We start from the raw sequence: 18,872 nt of genomic DNA, 5'->3' as shown, positions 1-18,872 counted from the left end.
CATCGCTCTCGTTTTCTGATATGTCGCGATTGTTAGCCCATGAATGTAATACTGTAATAAATCTTTTTAAAATCACAGAAAACAAGAAAAAAAAACCACCACAGCTGCAAACTTATAAAGATATAAATATAATATGACATACATGTATGGTTCAAATATTTTTTTAGTAAGTTACTTATTACAACATTATGTAATAGTAATTACATGACCAATGACTATAAAAAATGGGAAACAACACGTTTAATAATTTATTGCGTCCGAAGCGCTTTTGTAAGTGATACTGTGATTAACTTCTCTGATTTCCCAATATTCTTATTGTTTTTAACTACTGTATATATATATATGTACAAACTGTATATAACTAGAATTGGCAACAATCAGTATTTATTAATATGTGTGTTTTCTGGTTATGTTAACATTGTCTTCAGTCACATGCCTGTGCCACGCCCTTTATCATCAATGGTCCATTTTTGTGAAGATATAATGCAGGCCAAACACTGTAATCAACTTTTGGTCCACTTTTTGTATATTCCCTGTAATGTTCCTTATTAAATTTCATTCCAGGTCTTAAGTTATCCGCAATGTACATTTCAGGGTCTTGTACTACCATTAACCAGCATACAGTCACGCATTTTTCAAAAAACGTAAGTTTTGTAATTTGTCGAACGATATCATCTTTCATCCATTTGTAGCTTCGAAGAACTTCGTCAAATTTCTGGTTTTTGTACAAATTCTTGAAAACAAATAAGATCTTTTATTTCAAAGACTGAGAAACACCATTATCATGATTATAAGAATGCTATTGCCTGTTTATGAAAATACGTTTGTAACACACATTTGCTATGAATATAATTATGATGTCTATCATTAAACTAACTTCCTCTCGAAATAATTAAATGTTTTAATTTTTATAATTTAGAAATATATACTAGTGACACTTTTTGAGCAGGTACTGCTCACTGGTCCTCAGCATCTGATTCATCTCTGGTTTTTGTTTAAATATACACCGATGAAGCTGCTTTTCATGTGTCTTAATTGTTTTATGGACTGCTATTACTTGTCCGTTTGTTGCTTTTCTTTCTGACATTTTTTTTTTATCTGACTTGTGGTTTATAATTGCTCCTTTCGTGCCTATTGCTATTCTTTTTTATTTAACCAGTAAACATTAGTTTTTATTTTCTCAATGAAAGTTATTACAGTTCAATTTATGCAAACGGTTTAATTTCTACATGAAAAACAACATTTGAAAAACGTAGTCCGTACTGGCTTTACAGTTTGAAGATTTTTTCAAAAATACCAGTTTAAATTACAGGGCTTAATTCATTTGGGATGGATGTATAAGTACGTAGCTACGTTCAATTATTTTACCTTATTAAATAAAACTAATTTTTCTAATCATTATTAATCTGCTATTCGTTTGTGAGGCTTAAATATGTAGTTTCTGTTGCAATTACATGTACCCTACCGTTGTCAAATTTGAAATATTATACCAACTTGGATCGGTTAGGGTATTTTTATTTTTTTTTATTTGGGGGCTGCTTCCCATGCAGTTATAACAACTCAACTGTCACAACCTTTGGAAATTTAGAGTTGTGCCAGTTCACATCGCAAATAACTATTTTTATTTGGCATATCTTTGTAATCTTTGCGCCGTGTTTGGAAATTTTAAAATTGTACCAGCGTCTGTTATGTCCGCTTAAATTGTATAAACTTTCAAGATTTTGATAGTGTCTCAATTTGAATATATTGACATGATTCATTTGACATCGAGCTATTACCAAAGAAGGATATCTGTTATCCGAAATATCTAATATTTGTTCATTTTATAGTTATTTAATGGTGATGTTGTACCCTTTTTGACTTGTTACATATTATATTTTGTAGTGTACAGAATCATATTACATGAACCATCGCCCTGTAAGATTAATCGTTGACTATTTATTCAGTCATTTAATATATATAATATTAATGAAGCAGTCTCAATTAAGGTACTAAGATGAAGAATAGACTATTTTCATATTGCCGATTTGACTACGGATTTTATTTTTTTATTTACAAATAACCTACTCCCTGGAAGAACATTCGAGTTAGAGCAACCAAACACAAATACATTCAAACATGTAATCGGTGTCATACTTGGGTCTTTCTGAGGATTTTGGCATGTAAAGAACACATATAACAGTTAATTTTTCCGACAAATTATACCGATTGTAAGCGTGATTTTAATACTTCAATATAAGTTGCTCTTGCTTGAACGACTACTAGGATGTCTAACCACTGAGTATGTAACCTGTCGAAATAGTTTAAAATTTCTAGTTTAAATTCGTTAATATGTTAGGTGTCTATTGAGTAAATATTTGCTAATAAAATATATCGAGCATTTCATATTCCAATGCTAAGGATGTCTTTTGAACTTGAAAAACAAATCTGAGTCAATTTTTGTTTTCGCTCCTCGTGAAAATTTGTGACGTTGTGTTTTGTTTAACAATGTCATATGGTGACCCCAATAGATCCGAAGGAGGTCAGTAGATTTCGTAGGGTATCATGAAGTCACATCTACTATTATTAATGAAGTCATCATTGAATAATGTTTATTTTTATACAAAACTTGGCAGGAAGTAAAACAAAGTCGTCTGAAATAACTTCAATGCTGACCTCTACTGATGAATAGAAATTAATAGTTTATAGATTTATCTCACCCTCTATGGATCAGTAAAGGTGCGAAGCAAACTGTGTCACTTATAATAGAAAGCATGCATTTCGGTGTCATTTGGTCTCCTGTGGAGAGTTGTCTCATTGACGATCATACCTAATATTCTTTTCTATATATACATGACATATGCTTACTAACAAAAAATAAAATACACCAAAAATAAAACAATATAAATTTATATTCGTGCGTACAACATATGTTTGATTAATGACTATCATCAATGACCGAGACTAGAACCATAGCGTTAAACAGACAATTTTAATCAGCCAATACCGGAGCACAGCCGGATATTGGACTAGCTTAAGGTAAGAACGTATGACGAAGACCAGTTTGTCTGATTAATTGTATTATTCCTGTTACCTTACTGATCGAGTTTGCTACATCCCTAGCTGTCCCCTTCCGTGCATCTACCAACTGTCTAATCTCTGTTGTATGACTTTCACGAAACTTTGTTATCCCCTGAAAACGTATTAATTACCTGATTGGGTATCGAGGATGCTATTTTGCATACCTTTTGGCTTTGCAATTTTACCTTATGATGCCTTTGTTTCATAGCAAAATCAATGAACGAATTCTTCACTGAATTTCGAAATGATGTTTATTTTTGCCAGTCTCTGCAATGTAAATGATTTTTTCTGATGCTTATAATTATAGTGCCCAACAAGATTTTTGAGGTAGAATTTTTTTTCTTTAAAACGTTCGTATTTAATTTCGATGTCTTTAAAAAAAAAAGCAGATCGGACAAATTTTGGCTTTACTTACTGATTACTTTTGTTTGAAATTAATGTTATTCATAACATTATTACAAGATTAAATTTTTTCTGTTGTTGAGATTAACCATTTGTTTTTGTCATAACCATGCGTAACATGTATTTCGGAATTTCCCTTTAAAAATGAATAGACCTAGTGTGATAGAATTAAATGTCTGATTAGTATGATCAGTATAGATAAAATCTGGATAATGTCCACTAGTATGAATGAAACTTTACACTAATTTTATAGGTAGTAAATTATTGTTCCATATAATTTGGTATTTCATACAATTTGTCTTTGGGAGTAGAGTCAATGATGTCGCAAAAGGACGTTAGTTGTTGTGATATCAAAGGCCATGCTTCGTCTGAAGGTGTAAACACGTTTTACTGTGTGATTAATGAAAATGGACATTTCTACAAATAAAACGAGTTTCTAAATTTTGTGGAAATAGAATATAAATCTATTACATTCTTCGGAATTCCTTAATAATTAAGTGGATGTTTTCCCTTTCTTTTTGATTAACTTTTGTAGTCTGAAAATGTCCTGTTCAAAGTCATGAATATGGCAGTTGCTATCTTATAGTTCAGTTCTATGTATTTTGCATTGTCGTTTGGTTTGTGTTTTACTTCAGTGTTTCTGTTGTTTTTCTCTTATAGTTCATGTCTTTCGCTCGGTTTATGTTTGTAACCAGGATTCGTTTTCTCTCAATCTATTTATGACTTTAGATCAGCGGTTTACTTCTGTTGCCTTTATTTGTCTAATCATTATAGGACGTAATCATCTGTTTGGTATATACGTACATCTTGTGACGAAGTATCTAATGAGAGCTTCTGAACAAGGTCCTGCAACTGCTGGTTGGCTAATTGAGAACAAGCAATGTAACAACCCTAAGTAAAAACGAAAATGAATAAAAGAACGAAGCAATCAAATATATTTTGTATTTTGCAACATATACTTTTGTATTCATTATTATTTAGTGAACACAGAAATATTTCAAATTCTCTCAAACTCACCGCGAAAGTGCTATAATAATAATTAAATATCATTGAATTATAAAGTACCTACCACATTTTACTATTTCGAACTGTCATTATTTTCACATTTTCATCGTCTGTACTTTTATTATTTGTTTTAACCTGTTGATTGCTTCAATTGACACATGAATTCCAACATTGTATACATGTAACAATGTGAAAACCAGAACACACACATTTATATATCTCATAAGGAGTTCCAGTATTTATGGATAGTATTTATTATTAACTTTAAAATACCTGTAGGGTGATAAACAGATGCTGAACAATCACCTCCTCTGGCCATTCTTGTTTGCTAAAATTGTCAACTGCTTCTGTCCAATCATTATCATAAAGTTCTGAATATAGTTCTGCTATCCTGGTTGGTCTAAATTTATCCCCTAGGTCAGCAATACTTGTGTTACCGGCTACAAGTTTTGCTCCGGCTACCTGGCTTAATCTTGAAAATTATGAGGAGAATTGTTTTTCATTATTTCCTCGTACATACACAGTTAATATTATTATAATAAACAATTACATAACGTCTTACATGTGAACAAGATTCTATAAATATCGCTTATTTCTAAAAATTCTGAAATACCCAAAACTTATCATGATGAGTTCTGTTTATGTCAATATCCACATAATTATGTGTTTAGAACTGGGATAACTATAATAACCAATAAGTGCTCTAAATCTTTGAAAGATATTTTCTCATTGCTCGGGTTTCGAAGTTAAGCTCTAACAACGACAGCATTTTAATTTTGATTCGATCCTCTCATTGTCAATGTGTAAATGTTAGTAGCAACAAATAGAGACACACTAGGGTAAATCTAACTTAATATTCTGTATCCTTTAAATAATTTCGGCGTGATTTGATGGCATATCCGAGCGGACCTGTGTCAAATACTCAACTTCATTTACCTAACCCTACTTGCTCATATATTTGAAACTGTTTTGATTGAACTTTGATGACATGTATTGTTTATTCTGGGTATTTAATTCTGCATGAGAGACAACAGATGTTTTACGATTTTCAAATCAAAACATTTCATTTAGAACATTCAACTCTGAAATGGTTAAGATTAAAACGGAGAAACTTTGCATAAACACCTATAAAAACCAGACCGTATACATTGAAATGTTAATCCTTCTCTTTTGCTACACATACATTGACCACAAACATAACAAACAAAGAAATATTCTAAATCCATATGTGCCTGAACCCAGATTTTAAAATTGTAAAAATTTTGAAACAAATAATTTGATTGATATCGTTGTTCTGACTCAGACAAAACAAAACATATCCCCTCCATTGAAATAATTGCTGCTTTAATACCAGATGCCGAAATCTACGCTTTAATGAACTTTTAAGTGGACCAATTGGGCAATGTTAGTCTGTTAGTATTCAATTCATAGTATATATCTAGAAAATGCTTTGCCTTGTACCGTTTTATGTTGTTGGCTATTAGAAATGTGTTGCATTTTAAAGTTGAAAGGCTTCAATAAAGACTAGATTTCTCGCTACATTGAAAACCCATTGGTGGCCTTCGGCTGTTGTCTAGTCTATGGTCGGCTGTTGTCGCTTTGACACATTCCCCATTTCCTTTCTCAATTTTAGAAGTTTTTTCAATTTCTTATAGTCACCATCGAAAACACAAATACCAAATACAATTTTCAAACAACTGCTAAGTAAAATAACTTTGATTTCGTTTGAAAATGTTATCTTCATAATATATTGGTAAACAAAACATATTCAGTCAGTATCGCACGAAAATTGTTTGGAAGTAAAAAAGTCACACAGTTGATTTCAATCTCACCTCGTTCTCAAATCCTCGTTGTCTTTAATTTTGGCCTTTAATTCCTTCTTTGTTTTCGAACTTTCTTCATCAAACTGATCTAAGCTATCACCATAAAAGACAGAAAGATATATTTTTTACTTTTTAGTCGTTTAACATAAATACGTATACATGACATACTTTTGAAATTAAATACAAATAAATATTGTCAAATGGCATTAATTTATTTTTTAACATTACAACTACATTTGTAAACATGTGTCCTCGAAAAAGTACAAGGTGTTGCAACATTAACACGACTCATGCTTTAATTTGCATAATATCAGGGTTAAGGCTAAGCAAATAAATGATGACAGAAAGTAATAGAAATATGCCACAGTTGTCATAAGGCTTAAACATGTTTATATATATAGCAGAAAGGTCAGGCTTAAGAACGGAGCTTAAGTGTGTTAAAATATTTCAGAACGTTTTGTTAGGAAAAGTTTATGTGAACTGAATTAGTCATTTAACTATGATACAAGCGAAAGGTTTAGCTCGTTTAACAAAACAGGTTCATTCCAATTCTACTGGAAAATGACAGTTGTTATCCATATCTTTGATGCGTTCGAGCATTTGATTTTTCCAAATGATTAGGGACTTTTCCTTTTTGAACTTTCCTCAGAGTTCAGTATATTTGTAATTTTACTTTTTACTGTGTTCTGAAAATTTTGATCCAAGTCATATTGTAAAATTTTGTATGTCAGAATTGCGCGATGAACATGCCACTTATTCAGACGATAAACTTTATTTTTACAATAAATAGTATTTAATTGCCTTGTATATTGTTTACCGTGGTATATCTATGCTTTTAATAGTCTCTTGTTCGCATATCAAACGTACGGTACGGTGACCTATAGTTGTTAATGTCGGTGTCATTTTGGTCTCTTGTGGACAGTTGTCTCATAGGCAATCATACCACATCTTTTAAATATCTTATAATTGGCTCTCTATAAGTATAATGATTTTTCGTTCATTATTTTCTTCATAAATAAGGCCGTTGGTTTTAGTTGTTTGTACTGTTTTACAATTGTCATTTCGAGGATTTATACAGCTGACTATGCGGTGTGAGCTTTGCTCATTAATGAAGGCCTATAGTTGTTAATTTCAATGTTATTCTGCAATTGTCTCTGATGAGAGTTATCATCTTGGCAATCATACCACATCTTTTTACAGTTATATAGAGAGCCCAGGTGGTCGTGTGGTCTAGCGGGACGGCTGCAGTGCAGGCGATTTGGTGTCACGATATCACAGAGCATCGGGTTCGAATCCCGGCGAGGGAAGAACCAAAAATTTGCTAAAGCAAATTTACAGATCTAACATTGTTGGGTTGATGTTTAGACGAGTTGTATATATATATATATATATATATATATATATAAGTTCGTCTGAGTCAGTGACAACCCTACAACAGATGTATCCATCGGATCGCCATCAATGATGGTGATACATGGCTGTGTACATAATGTATATACAACTCGTCTAAACATCAACCCAACAATGTTAGATCTGTAAATTTGATTTGCTTTCGCAAATTTACAGATCTAACATTGTTGGGTTGATGTTTAGACGAGTTGTATATACATTATGTACACAGCCATGTTTCACCATCATTGATGGCGATCCGATGGATACATCTGTTGTAGGGTTGTCACTGACTCAGACGTACTTATAAATATAATTATTTTCTGTGACTGTATCTTACATTCATTTGTAGGATCCTTTACTATAGATAATTTAGCTGATCTGTAACAATAACATCTTCATGCCTTATATATCATGTACTGCAGTACGCCTCTAGATTAAAACTGACGTGGAAAGGTAACACACGGCCAGCGAAAGCTCTTTTTTTGAGAGCCCAGGTGGTCGTGTAGTCTAGCGGGACGGCTGCAGTGCAGGCGATTTGGTGTCACGATATCACAGTAGCATGGGTTCGAATCCCGGCGAGGGAAGAACAAAAAATTTGCGAAAGCAAATTTACAGATCTAACATTGTTGGGTTGATGTTTTGACGAGTTGTATATATATATATAAATATATATATATATATATATATATATAATACCGATTGTACTTGTTGAGAGATGATTCTTTTTTTAAACATTGAATTGAATTGCATACAAATACAAACTAAGAAGATTTGTTTTAATTGCTAGGAATCAACTGTCATCTAGAGACCAAAGACGCCGAAGTAACAATTATCTATAATTTTGATATACGAACAAATGTGGGAGATTGGGAGGCAAATCTGTAATCTATTCAGTCCTTAAAATATTTGAAGACAATAAACAGCTTGGCATATATGGTGTAGACATTGGACTTTTGTTGCAGACTACATGTTCAATCCTAGATGTCTTTATGTTTTTGTTTTGTCTTTTTGACTTATATAACTATTATTAGTGCATTTCCTGTCATGCATTAGAAATATGTCATATAATCAATGTTTGTATTAAAACATATGTTACTAGATCAAACTTATCTTAGATGACTCGTTGTAAGCCATGGTAGTTAAAAATAACCCCGACATAATTGCAAATGATAATTAAATTATAAATTGCACTTCATCAAATATCCACACATTATGTTCTGTCAATGCTCATTTTTTTTAATGGAAATGTTTTAATTAATGTTTCTCTCCCACTTCCACTTCGTTTGATGCACAAATAGATGGGCAATGGACAGAATGTACAGAAAATGAACACAAGAACGTTTCCGACTCTAGAATCAAATTGGAAATGGGGAATAATAAACAACCCGACCAAATAAAAAACAACAGCAGAGGGTCACCAACAGGTCTTCAATGTAGCGAGAAATTCCCGCACCCGGAGGCGTCCTTCAGCTGGCCCCTAAACAAATATATACTAGTCCAGTGATAATGAACGCCATACTAATTTCCAAATTGTACACAAGAAACTAAAATTAAAATAATACAAGACTAACAAAGGGCAGAGGCTCCTGACTTGGGACAGGCGCAAAAATGCGGCGTGGTTAAACATGTTTGTGAGATCTCAACCCTCCCCCTATACCTCTAACCAATGTAGAAACGTAAACGCATAACAATACAATCAGTTTATTAAACATACCATCTCTTCAGTTTTTCTATCTCTTTACTTCTGTCCTCAATCTGCTTCCGTGCAAGGTCAAAGTTTTTTTCCAAAGAGTTTTTTCTGCAACCATTAACAATCAGACAATCAGTAAATTATCATATAAGCTTTCTTCAGGAAAAATCTATATCACAAACTCTCAGACAAAATATAATTATGTCAACGATGTCAAATGCAGGGCGAGGTGCACATGTATAATGTAGGACATACCAAGAGGTCTTTTTGCGATTCCTTTGATCCAAGTATAAATTGTTAAAAATACAACGAATCTGCCTACGTTTATCTTTTGTAAATACGATTGAATTTACTTTTCAACTAAAAGTATATTATAGCCAATAATGAAGGAAGTAAATAAAAATAAAATAAAAAGTTACAAAGATAGTGCATACATAGAGTTTCATAATCCTTGGATAAAGCAATTATATAATGATTAAGAGGTACGACTAGAGGTGGTTGTGTCTGTATGATACATGTAATGTCCTTGTAATGATTTGTTGCCATAATGCAGTAAAATAAAATATTGTTTTGTAAATTGGAAGATATAGCATGAATGTTCATAACTTTCCATCCTAGTCACAATTTATAAACAGTTAACAATGATAGGTCGAAGTACAGTCTTCAAAGCGCCATGCAATGACTAGTGTAAAACAATTCAAACTGGGATATCGTTATCGTGATATTAAATTTAAATCAAAGTTGGTACATATAAAAACAAAACCTTTGAAGTTCAGAAACGCATTAGAAATTGTGTCCAATTAGCATGAAAATATGTGTGCAGTTACTGAAAGCTAGTTGACACCTTAAAACAATTAAGAATCAGAACACATGCTAAGAAATCATGTATCAAATACTAAATTCAATCAAATCACACCCTAGGGATTTACTGTATTACCGAACAAAACATGATTTTTGGAATACCACAATAAAAGTATCTACATGCAGTAGGATCCTTAGAATTTTACCGTAAAACAAATATGTACTAGTTGTATATATACACGATATAGATAAAGCATTGATCTCTAAATAAAAAATAAAAAATCAACGTGGATGTGTATGTATACATCCAAAAAAACTTTTAAAAGAATACAAATATAGTTATTTTTTGATTTGTTGATTACAAATTCGATGTTAATCAATGCAGATGTCAACAATTTAAGATCTTATTACAACATTAATAAAATATAACCTTTTCTAACATGAGTTCGTTCAAATGTTGATGAGTTAACACGGATCACAAAGTGATGTTTACGTTTTATGAAAAATACCATCGTAACCATTAAGACATGAAATACCGTTTTAATAAGTTTTTAATGTAGAGCCAAATTTACTAATTATAATACATATTTGTAGCTATGAAACTAAATGTTTTGATTAATTTATGGTAGCAAAATCCCAAATTTCATGATTTACCATACAGTGATGAATTAATAACGTTCTGTTAAATTATGACATCGCTGCACATCGGCATAACGAACGAGTTGGTATATATATACAGCGTATGATTCAGCCAAAGAAACTTCCCCATCTACAATAGGAAAATTAACATTCCGGAATGAAAAATCGTCGTAAATTTTAGTATGAAGTTTCTATTTAGAAATTTAAATATCTAAATTTAGAAAAGGACATCGACTGTTATATATGTTAGATTTATGTAATTAGTAAGTTCCTTTTGGGTAATTGTTGGTATTTTGACGGAGCTCTGGATTATTTAACAAATAAATACCATCAAGATAACCGTAGATATTGTTGCATGTATCAATGTTTTGTCGTTACTGAGTTTAACAATAAATATAACACTACATGAATACATCTGCTATAAAAGGGGTGTAATTAATGCCCATAATAATGCTTATTACCAATTGGTACACTTTTATAAACGCCGAAACGTACAAACATGTGGTCAAAATATTTTAAGCATCAATCTTATCTTCACATTTCAAGTACCGGTACGAGGGTGGTCCTTAAAGTTCAAGGACAAAGTGAAATCTGCTTTAAAAACAGCATTTTCAGGTCAATTCCTTTTTACATATTTGTTATTCTGAACTATATTCTAGTTCGGTTATATAAATATAATATTAGTCAAATTTTAAATGCGAAATAATAACACTTACTTTATATAAATATAAGCAATAGGGACCCGGATCATGACAAAAATATCACATAACATGCAGGCTGGTGTTTTTTTTATATTTTTCTTATTTGAAGTTTCAAAACCAGCAAAAAATACATGAAACTAACATTGTAATGTCGACAATAATCTTGGCGTTACACCTGCTAAATTTGATGATGAAAATTTCAAAACAGCGGAGAAATCTTAATTTGAAGCATTGAATCCAGAATCAGCATCATTGCAAGAAAGGAAATTTACGGAAACGCTAGAGCAGCGGACGGTTATGAAGTTTTGTGTAGCCATTGGAAAAACGCCAACAGAAATACAAAAATACTTAAAACAGTCTGCAAAAAATAGCAACGTTAGATGTTCCTTTGATATTCAAGTGTCACCGCGACTTTTTACAGCAGAACATTTAACAAAAATAATGGAAAAGTCAAATCAGTTTACTAAAAAGTTGCTCATGGTGGTATACGATTTCTAGACATAATAATTACAACCGACGAAAGCTTGTGCCATTATTACTACGTTCTGGCAACTAAACATTAGACACCAAGACCATGCTCCGATCAACACGATCTAAAAACACATCTAGAAATTGATTTACTTGGATTCGAATGTCTTAAACATCCTTCGTTTAGCCCTAACTTAGCACCAATGAATTTTGCGGTATTCCCGCATATCAATTTTTTCTCCGTGGACGATGTTCCTGAACTAAGACAGGAAGTAATGAACACAATCTTAAAAATGAAAACAGAACAGCTTGAGAAAATTTTTGATGACTGGTGAAAAAGATGTAACATAATGTGTTGCTTTGAAAGGAGACTTAACGTTGAGAAAAGTTAAAATGTTGACGTCGGAACGTCCGAAATATTTGTTTGGGTGCTCCGGGTAAGAGTTTCTTATATGATTTTTAAATTGATTAAATTACAATTATTTAAGCAGGTACTGAAATAAAATTTTGTACACTTAATAAGTAAATCATGAAATTAGTTATAAACAAGCTTGTTTTATTAATTCCGGACGGGTAAACATTATTCTAATGAGATTGTCCTCAAACTTTACTTTTCGTAAGTGTACCAAGCATACTTTCCTTTTTTGTTTACAAAAAGGCTTTAAACATGTTAAACGAGTTAAGCAAATAAATTTGAAATACGATTTTACCTTAGCCGTATTTGGCACAACTTTCGGGAATTTCGAATCTTCAATGCTCTTCAACTTTGTACTTGTTTGGCTTTTAAACTAATTTGATCTACGCATCTGATGAGTCTTATGTAGACGAAACGCGCGTCTGGGGTATTAAATTATAATCCTGGTACCTGGTACGGAAATGTGAAAGGTCTCTGTTAAGAGATAATTCTTAATTGTGATTGGCAGACAGGAATTGCAAGGAATTTCAAAATAGGATTACGTTTCAAAATAAATTACAAAATATATGACAGCACTTGCTTCCAAGGACAACATATAGCGTACTAAAATGTGCGCACGTTCATCGCTTTTGAACCTCTAAACAAATTCAAAAAGTAGCAAGTCTAATAATATTTTTTTAATACTGAGATCATGTAACTAGAGTTTACTCAATCATATCGTTTCTTTTGATGTGTATTTTGTATCGTTTTAGCGGATAGCACATGCAGTTATGTTTCATATATAAGGAATATATTGATTTATAAATATAATATTACTTATTGAATGTTTCGGCAAGTCGTAAACGGAATGCTTTTAAACTTCTATGCTACTTGTTATCTTTAAATGAGGTCCATTGTTATCAATTGTCAAGATGCAACGATCTATTGGCATGACTGCTTATATTTATATATGATATGTTAGTATATTTGTATATCTAAATGACAAAATGACAAAATGACCAAATGACTTATTCACGTTCATCAAATTACATAAATGTCACATGCATATGTGCTGTACTTAACTATAAATAGTAGATAAAAGGGAGAGAGAAAAATATTTATAATAAAATTACATCGTCATAAAAATAAATCATACAAAATATGTAATGACTTTTGATTTTAACTACTATTAACTTCCTATATTTTGTTATTTGAATTTTATCCTCGAGCCTACCTTTCTCGTAATTCTTGTATTTGTTGCTTTTCAAACTCATTTCCTTTGTTCTTTGATTGCCTGAAAATACAGTTTTTAAGAAAAGACTGCTTCAACTAAATATGTAATGCGAAAAAAAATGAGAAAGTAATAATCCAGCAAACTGCTAGGTGCGACTTTTGATATTTACCGTGGCTAACTTCCCACTAGTTTCGAAAGACCACTTGTATTTGATAGTGTTAAACTCTTCTATAAAGACATGTATGGTAAATGCATGCAGTCAGAAAATCTCTTTTTAAGTCAATTTTCCTTAACTTTTCTCCAAAGCTGCATAATTTAGTGTAATACATGAAGTCACTGACGAGTGTTTATGTTACATAAAGTGTGTTGTTTGTGAAGTAGATGGTTTTACTAGTCTTTACCCTTTCTGTGCTTCTGTTAACTGTATCTTCAGCGTGTTCAGCTCTTTATTTTTCTCTTCTAATCTTTGCCTTAAATCATAAAAGCTATATGAATTTAATTTAGTATAGGTTCTGTGATAAAAAAATATAGTCATGTTCATTTATTGCAAATCATAAAGGTATTATTTAAAACACATACAGTTTTGTTTGTTGACAATAGTAATTGGATTGTATGTCACTCATAAAAACTTCTAAATGAGTTGTATCTAGATATTTTAATCTAAACGTAAACGTTTATAATTAAGATAATAGGTGGTGTGCTTTACTGTTGTTAAATGAAGATTTCCGTTGTTACTCTGAGGTTTACATGTTGAAATTTACTATTATATTATTTATGTATGTCTTTTCCTGTTCTGAGGGTCCTTGCATTTGTGTGTACTGTATCTCTATCACGTAGTGTTATTATTTTTGCGATATTTTTTAGCATTGCCATAAAAGCGGGCAATTTGGCTAGTCATCAAAACAGATGCAACCCTCCTTTTGTTTTAAATGTCCTGTACCAAGTCAGTAATATCACAGTTGTTATCAATTGATCATATGGTCCGTTTTTTTTTGTATGTTGGCAATTATTCTTGTTGCTCTTCAGTGTTTCTGTTGTTCCATTGTTTTCCTCTTAAATTTGATGTCTTTCTCTCGGTTTTAGTGTGTAACCCGGATTTTTTTCACACAGTCTATTTATGACTTTTGCTGTCGACTTATTGCAAATCTATCTTAAAAGAATGCAAATGTAAGCAAAGCATTAGACCTATTATGAAATGATGTTTTACAATCCACTTTTACTTCATCTACTTTTAGAACAAAATAAAAAAAAAAGAATTGTTGGTTTTATGTAAATGGAAGTTTCATATGAGTAAATTATTATATATTCTAATGAGATTTCTTACGAATGATTTGCAAAATGTTTATAATATATATATGTTGCCGTTATTCAGATATATGTGTAGTTGTTTTAACATTTTTCATAATAAATAAAGGCATTGTAAAATCATTTGTTGCCATGTTCCCTGATGCAAGTTACATTTTTTTAATTCTCCTTATGCTATTATAATGTAAGCATCATTCACAAGGAGCACCTACTTTACCGTGTGAGATTTGTTGACCATGCTTTCATATTCATTGATCCCTACTGACTACTATTGCCGGTAATTATGTATTATCAAGGAAATTCTTGGCTACTAGTGTAGATAAACTCATCATAGATACCAGGATTAAATTTGTATTTACGCCAGACGCGCGTTTCGTCTACAAAAGACTCACCAGTGACGCTCGCACCCAAAAAAAAAGTACAAACGACCAAATGAAGTACGAAGTTAAAGGGCATTGAGGACCAAATGCAAACTTCCAAAGTACTTTGTCAAATACAGCTAAGGTAAACTATTCTTGAGGTAGAAAAGTCTAGTATTTTAAAATTCAAAAGTTTTGTAAACAGTTAATTTATAAATATGACCATATCAATGATAATTCATGTCGGCACAAAAATGCTGACTACTGGGCTGGCCTAGGGAAATTAAAACTCCACAAGCAGTGGCATCGACCCAGTGGTTGTAAATAAACTCATCATAGATACCAAAAACACACAATTGTCTTTCATAGATGAACTCAACAGACCATTTTCGAGTTCTTCCGTCACCGGCCAAAAATTCGTCAATTATGCGCGCTTTTATGACGTTATTTACCAGAGAGAGGGGATCGCCTGTATCCCTTCCCTATTAACATTCATCAAGCGTCTTAGTGATCGTCATTTTGCAGGATAAACTAGGAATTATGTTTATAATGTAGGTACTTAATCACAATTCCCTAATGATACAAGTGCTGATTGTCAATTACTAGAATTCAATTTGTCGAATAATTCGTGCAATAAAGCATCATAGTTTTCTAACCACTCGCTCAACATGGGAACGGAAGTGACGAGGCTCCTAAACGCACAAGTGATGTTCGCTGAAACCAAAGTTTTTAAAAAGAAATGCACCGAACTCGAAAGTTGTCTATTACATTAAGTACTTTAAAATAAAACAAAATCTTAATCTCCTTTAACGCTTTTACGCTTGAAAACGGGTTTTGTTTATTTATTTACAGACTCATTACACGAATTAGTTTTATCTATGTGTTGTAGGTAAACGAAAATGCATTCAATGAGGATTCAAAGAAACTTTTTTGGGTATTGAGAATTGATAAATTAAAGTGTGTACTATACAAAACTTTTTTCAATAATTCTTACCTGTAATCTTGAATACCGGCACTTTGAACACCACCTGTTGAATTACCACTTTTTAAATATTTGCTAAAGAAATATACATTTAAATAAGTCTCTCGTATGAAAAACCTCTAGAAAAGTGCAAAACACATGATATATACATATAACGAAATCAATGGCGCTAATCAGCAAATACAAATGCGTAAATGAAACCTGTGTTTGAGCGAAATGAAAATTTATTTTGTTTCAAAATTTGCAGAAATTTCATACGATTTCTTGAAAGATAAATTGAGCTTGCAACAACGAAAAAAATTGTTCGCCGATCTCCATTGAAATATGGAAATGTGTTAAGAAAACAGCAAACAGTTAAATGTCCATCCAAAACCATGAGACTCTGGTTTTTCAATACGCAGATACAGGCAATTTCTGTCTAGATTTTATCGTTAATTTAGAGTCCCTATTCCTACAGAATAAAATATCAGTATTTATAAATCCAACACATTCAACGATCGCCCCCTTGCGTAAGTGTCATGTCGATATTTTTTAGAAAGAGAAAAGTTGATCTTATTTCTATACTACGTGTACTAAATACATAAGGAGAATCAATCCAATTATTGAATGTACAAAATATGAGTGAATATCGTTTCCCTTTTTACAAAAGGAAATGTAAGAGGAGCAGTACTAGGTGTTAGAATGCAAGCTGATATTGTAGAATAAATGGAAAGAATTTCAAAGTACTTTCGTCTTATGTACATTCTATTTATTTAAAGTTATATTTGAAATTATTCACACGTACGTACCATTGCATTGTATTTTGAAATTCATTCATCTGCATTTTACTTACATTTCTGCATCTCTCTCATTTATCACATTGAATACATCTTGCATACGACTCTCAAATGTACTAATCACTTCTTCTATTTCTGGTATACTGGCTGTATCACCAGGTCGCTTAAAATGAATTGGCACTAGCCCCTTGTTTCGTTCTCTGAGTTCTGTGCTTACCAGTTTTGCATGGTTCAACATACCGTACACTGCATTTTTTAACAGTCTGAAAATTGGAACATTATGCTTTTCTGATGTTGAATTTTCACATATGGTATTTTATTATGTAGATCTATAAAAAATGAACTGATTGTTTCTGAAAATGTTTTTTTAATGTTCCCTGGTAGAATTACGACTTCAAAATGTATATACAAACTAAGATTTTTTTATGTTGTGTGGTATAACGTGAAGTGAAATGTCAAACCAATGTATAAAAAAATATGCATTTCGAAATATAAATTCATCTTTGTACTTGGATACAAAAAATTATTATAAATGAAATACAATGTGTTTAAAAACAGAGCAGCAAGAGAGAGAGAGAGAGAGAGAGAGAGAGAGAGAGAGAGAGAGAGATGGTTGAACGTTGAACTAATACTATTTTTTTATATGTTTCAGATCGATAATATACTCATATGATAGTGCATATTAAAAAAAACATTTAAGACAAAAAGATCTTACTTGATTTCTTCTTTTTTAAGATCTAGCTCCGTCTTAATTTTTTCCTCGTGATCAATAACTGATATTTTTTTCTTTCCTGTCTTGGACGCTGTATGTTCTCGTGGTTTAGGAGACATTTTGCTGCAATCACAAAATATAACAATATCGTGCTGTCACAACCATAAATTTGAAAGGGGCTAAAATACAAACTGTCGGCGTTCATTTCCGACTCCATAGCGATATTCTCGCAGACCTCAATGATGTACAAGTAATGTGAGAAAAGAAAAATGATGGACTCGTTCAAGACCTTCTACAATGTATTTATACTACTTTTAATAATTTTATACATTTAAAGAGACGTAATCAGACGTTCAACAAAAGTTAGTAACTTTGAAGATATAACAATTCCCCTGCTTCATTGACTTAGCTGATTTTTTTTGCCGGAACTTAAAGTTTCAGTTATATGAGACTAAACGATCATAGTACACATCCAGTATAGGACTAAAAGAAAGAAACTCTTCTTTACATTTATTGGTTATTACTAGTAATCGTTCTACATTTTTGGGAATATTAGAATTTCCCATGGGAACATTGAAAGTTCCCATGGGAAAAATTACTTTTCCCATGGGAAGTTTAGAGTTCCCATAGGAACTTTAAAGTTCCCATGGGAACATAAGTAAATTGTTTGTTCCCATGGGAAGTTCTAAATTTCCCAAGGGAAACTTTAAATTTCCCAAGGGAACTTTTCTTCCCAAGGGAACTCCTTTTCTTCCCATGGGAAAAATCTTCTTCCCATGGGAACAATATTTTTTCCCATGGGAACAATATTTTTTCCCATGGGAACAATAATTTTTCCCATGGGAACAATAATTTTTCTCTTGGGAACAATAATTTTTCCCTTGGGAACAATATGTTTTCCCATGGGAACAATAATTGTTCACATGGGAAGTGATATAACTAAAAAGAAAACATAAAAAAATCCTCTAATTGCATGAGTGAAGCAATTTCACAAAACGGACTAAGTTATAATGGGTACAAGTATTTCTTTGAATCTTAATTGTAGAAATATATAATTGTGTGTTCTACGATTTTTGTCTAGGCATGCTTAATTGAAAGTAAATCACTATGTGTCAAAAATTTAACTACT

The 18,872-nt window shown here is 31.9% G+C and overlaps 1 protein-coding gene across 1 annotated transcript; it reads right to left on the bottom strand.

Moving 5' to 3' along the window:
- Positions 1 to 211: 211 nt before the first annotated feature.
- LOC143043183 (uncharacterized) lies at positions 212 to 17,292 on the bottom strand. The gene is made up of 10 exons (XM_076215601.1): positions 17,088 to 17,292; positions 16,268 to 16,330; positions 14,011 to 14,079; positions 13,610 to 13,669; positions 9,397 to 9,480; positions 6,300 to 6,383; positions 4,741 to 4,939; positions 4,267 to 4,353; positions 3,074 to 3,172; positions 212 to 733 (listed from the first exon to the last, which is right to left on the bottom strand). Exons 1-10 carry the CDS (start codon positions 17,267 to 17,269, stop codon positions 425 to 427), a joined length of 1,236 nt encoding a protein of 411 aa, XP_076071716.1. The 5' UTR covers positions 17,270 to 17,292; the 3' UTR covers positions 212 to 424.
- Positions 17,293 to 18,872: the final 1,580 nt, after the last annotated feature.

This window comes from Mytilus galloprovincialis, chromosome 8 (assembly GCF_965363235.1).
Source record: "Mytilus galloprovincialis chromosome 8, xbMytGall1.hap1.1, whole genome shotgun sequence".
Taxonomy (NCBI): Eukaryota; Metazoa; Mollusca; class Bivalvia; order Mytilida; family Mytilidae; genus Mytilus; species Mytilus galloprovincialis.
Note: the sequence above shows the minus strand (reverse complement) of the source record. Positions and strands in the feature narration are given on the sequence as shown.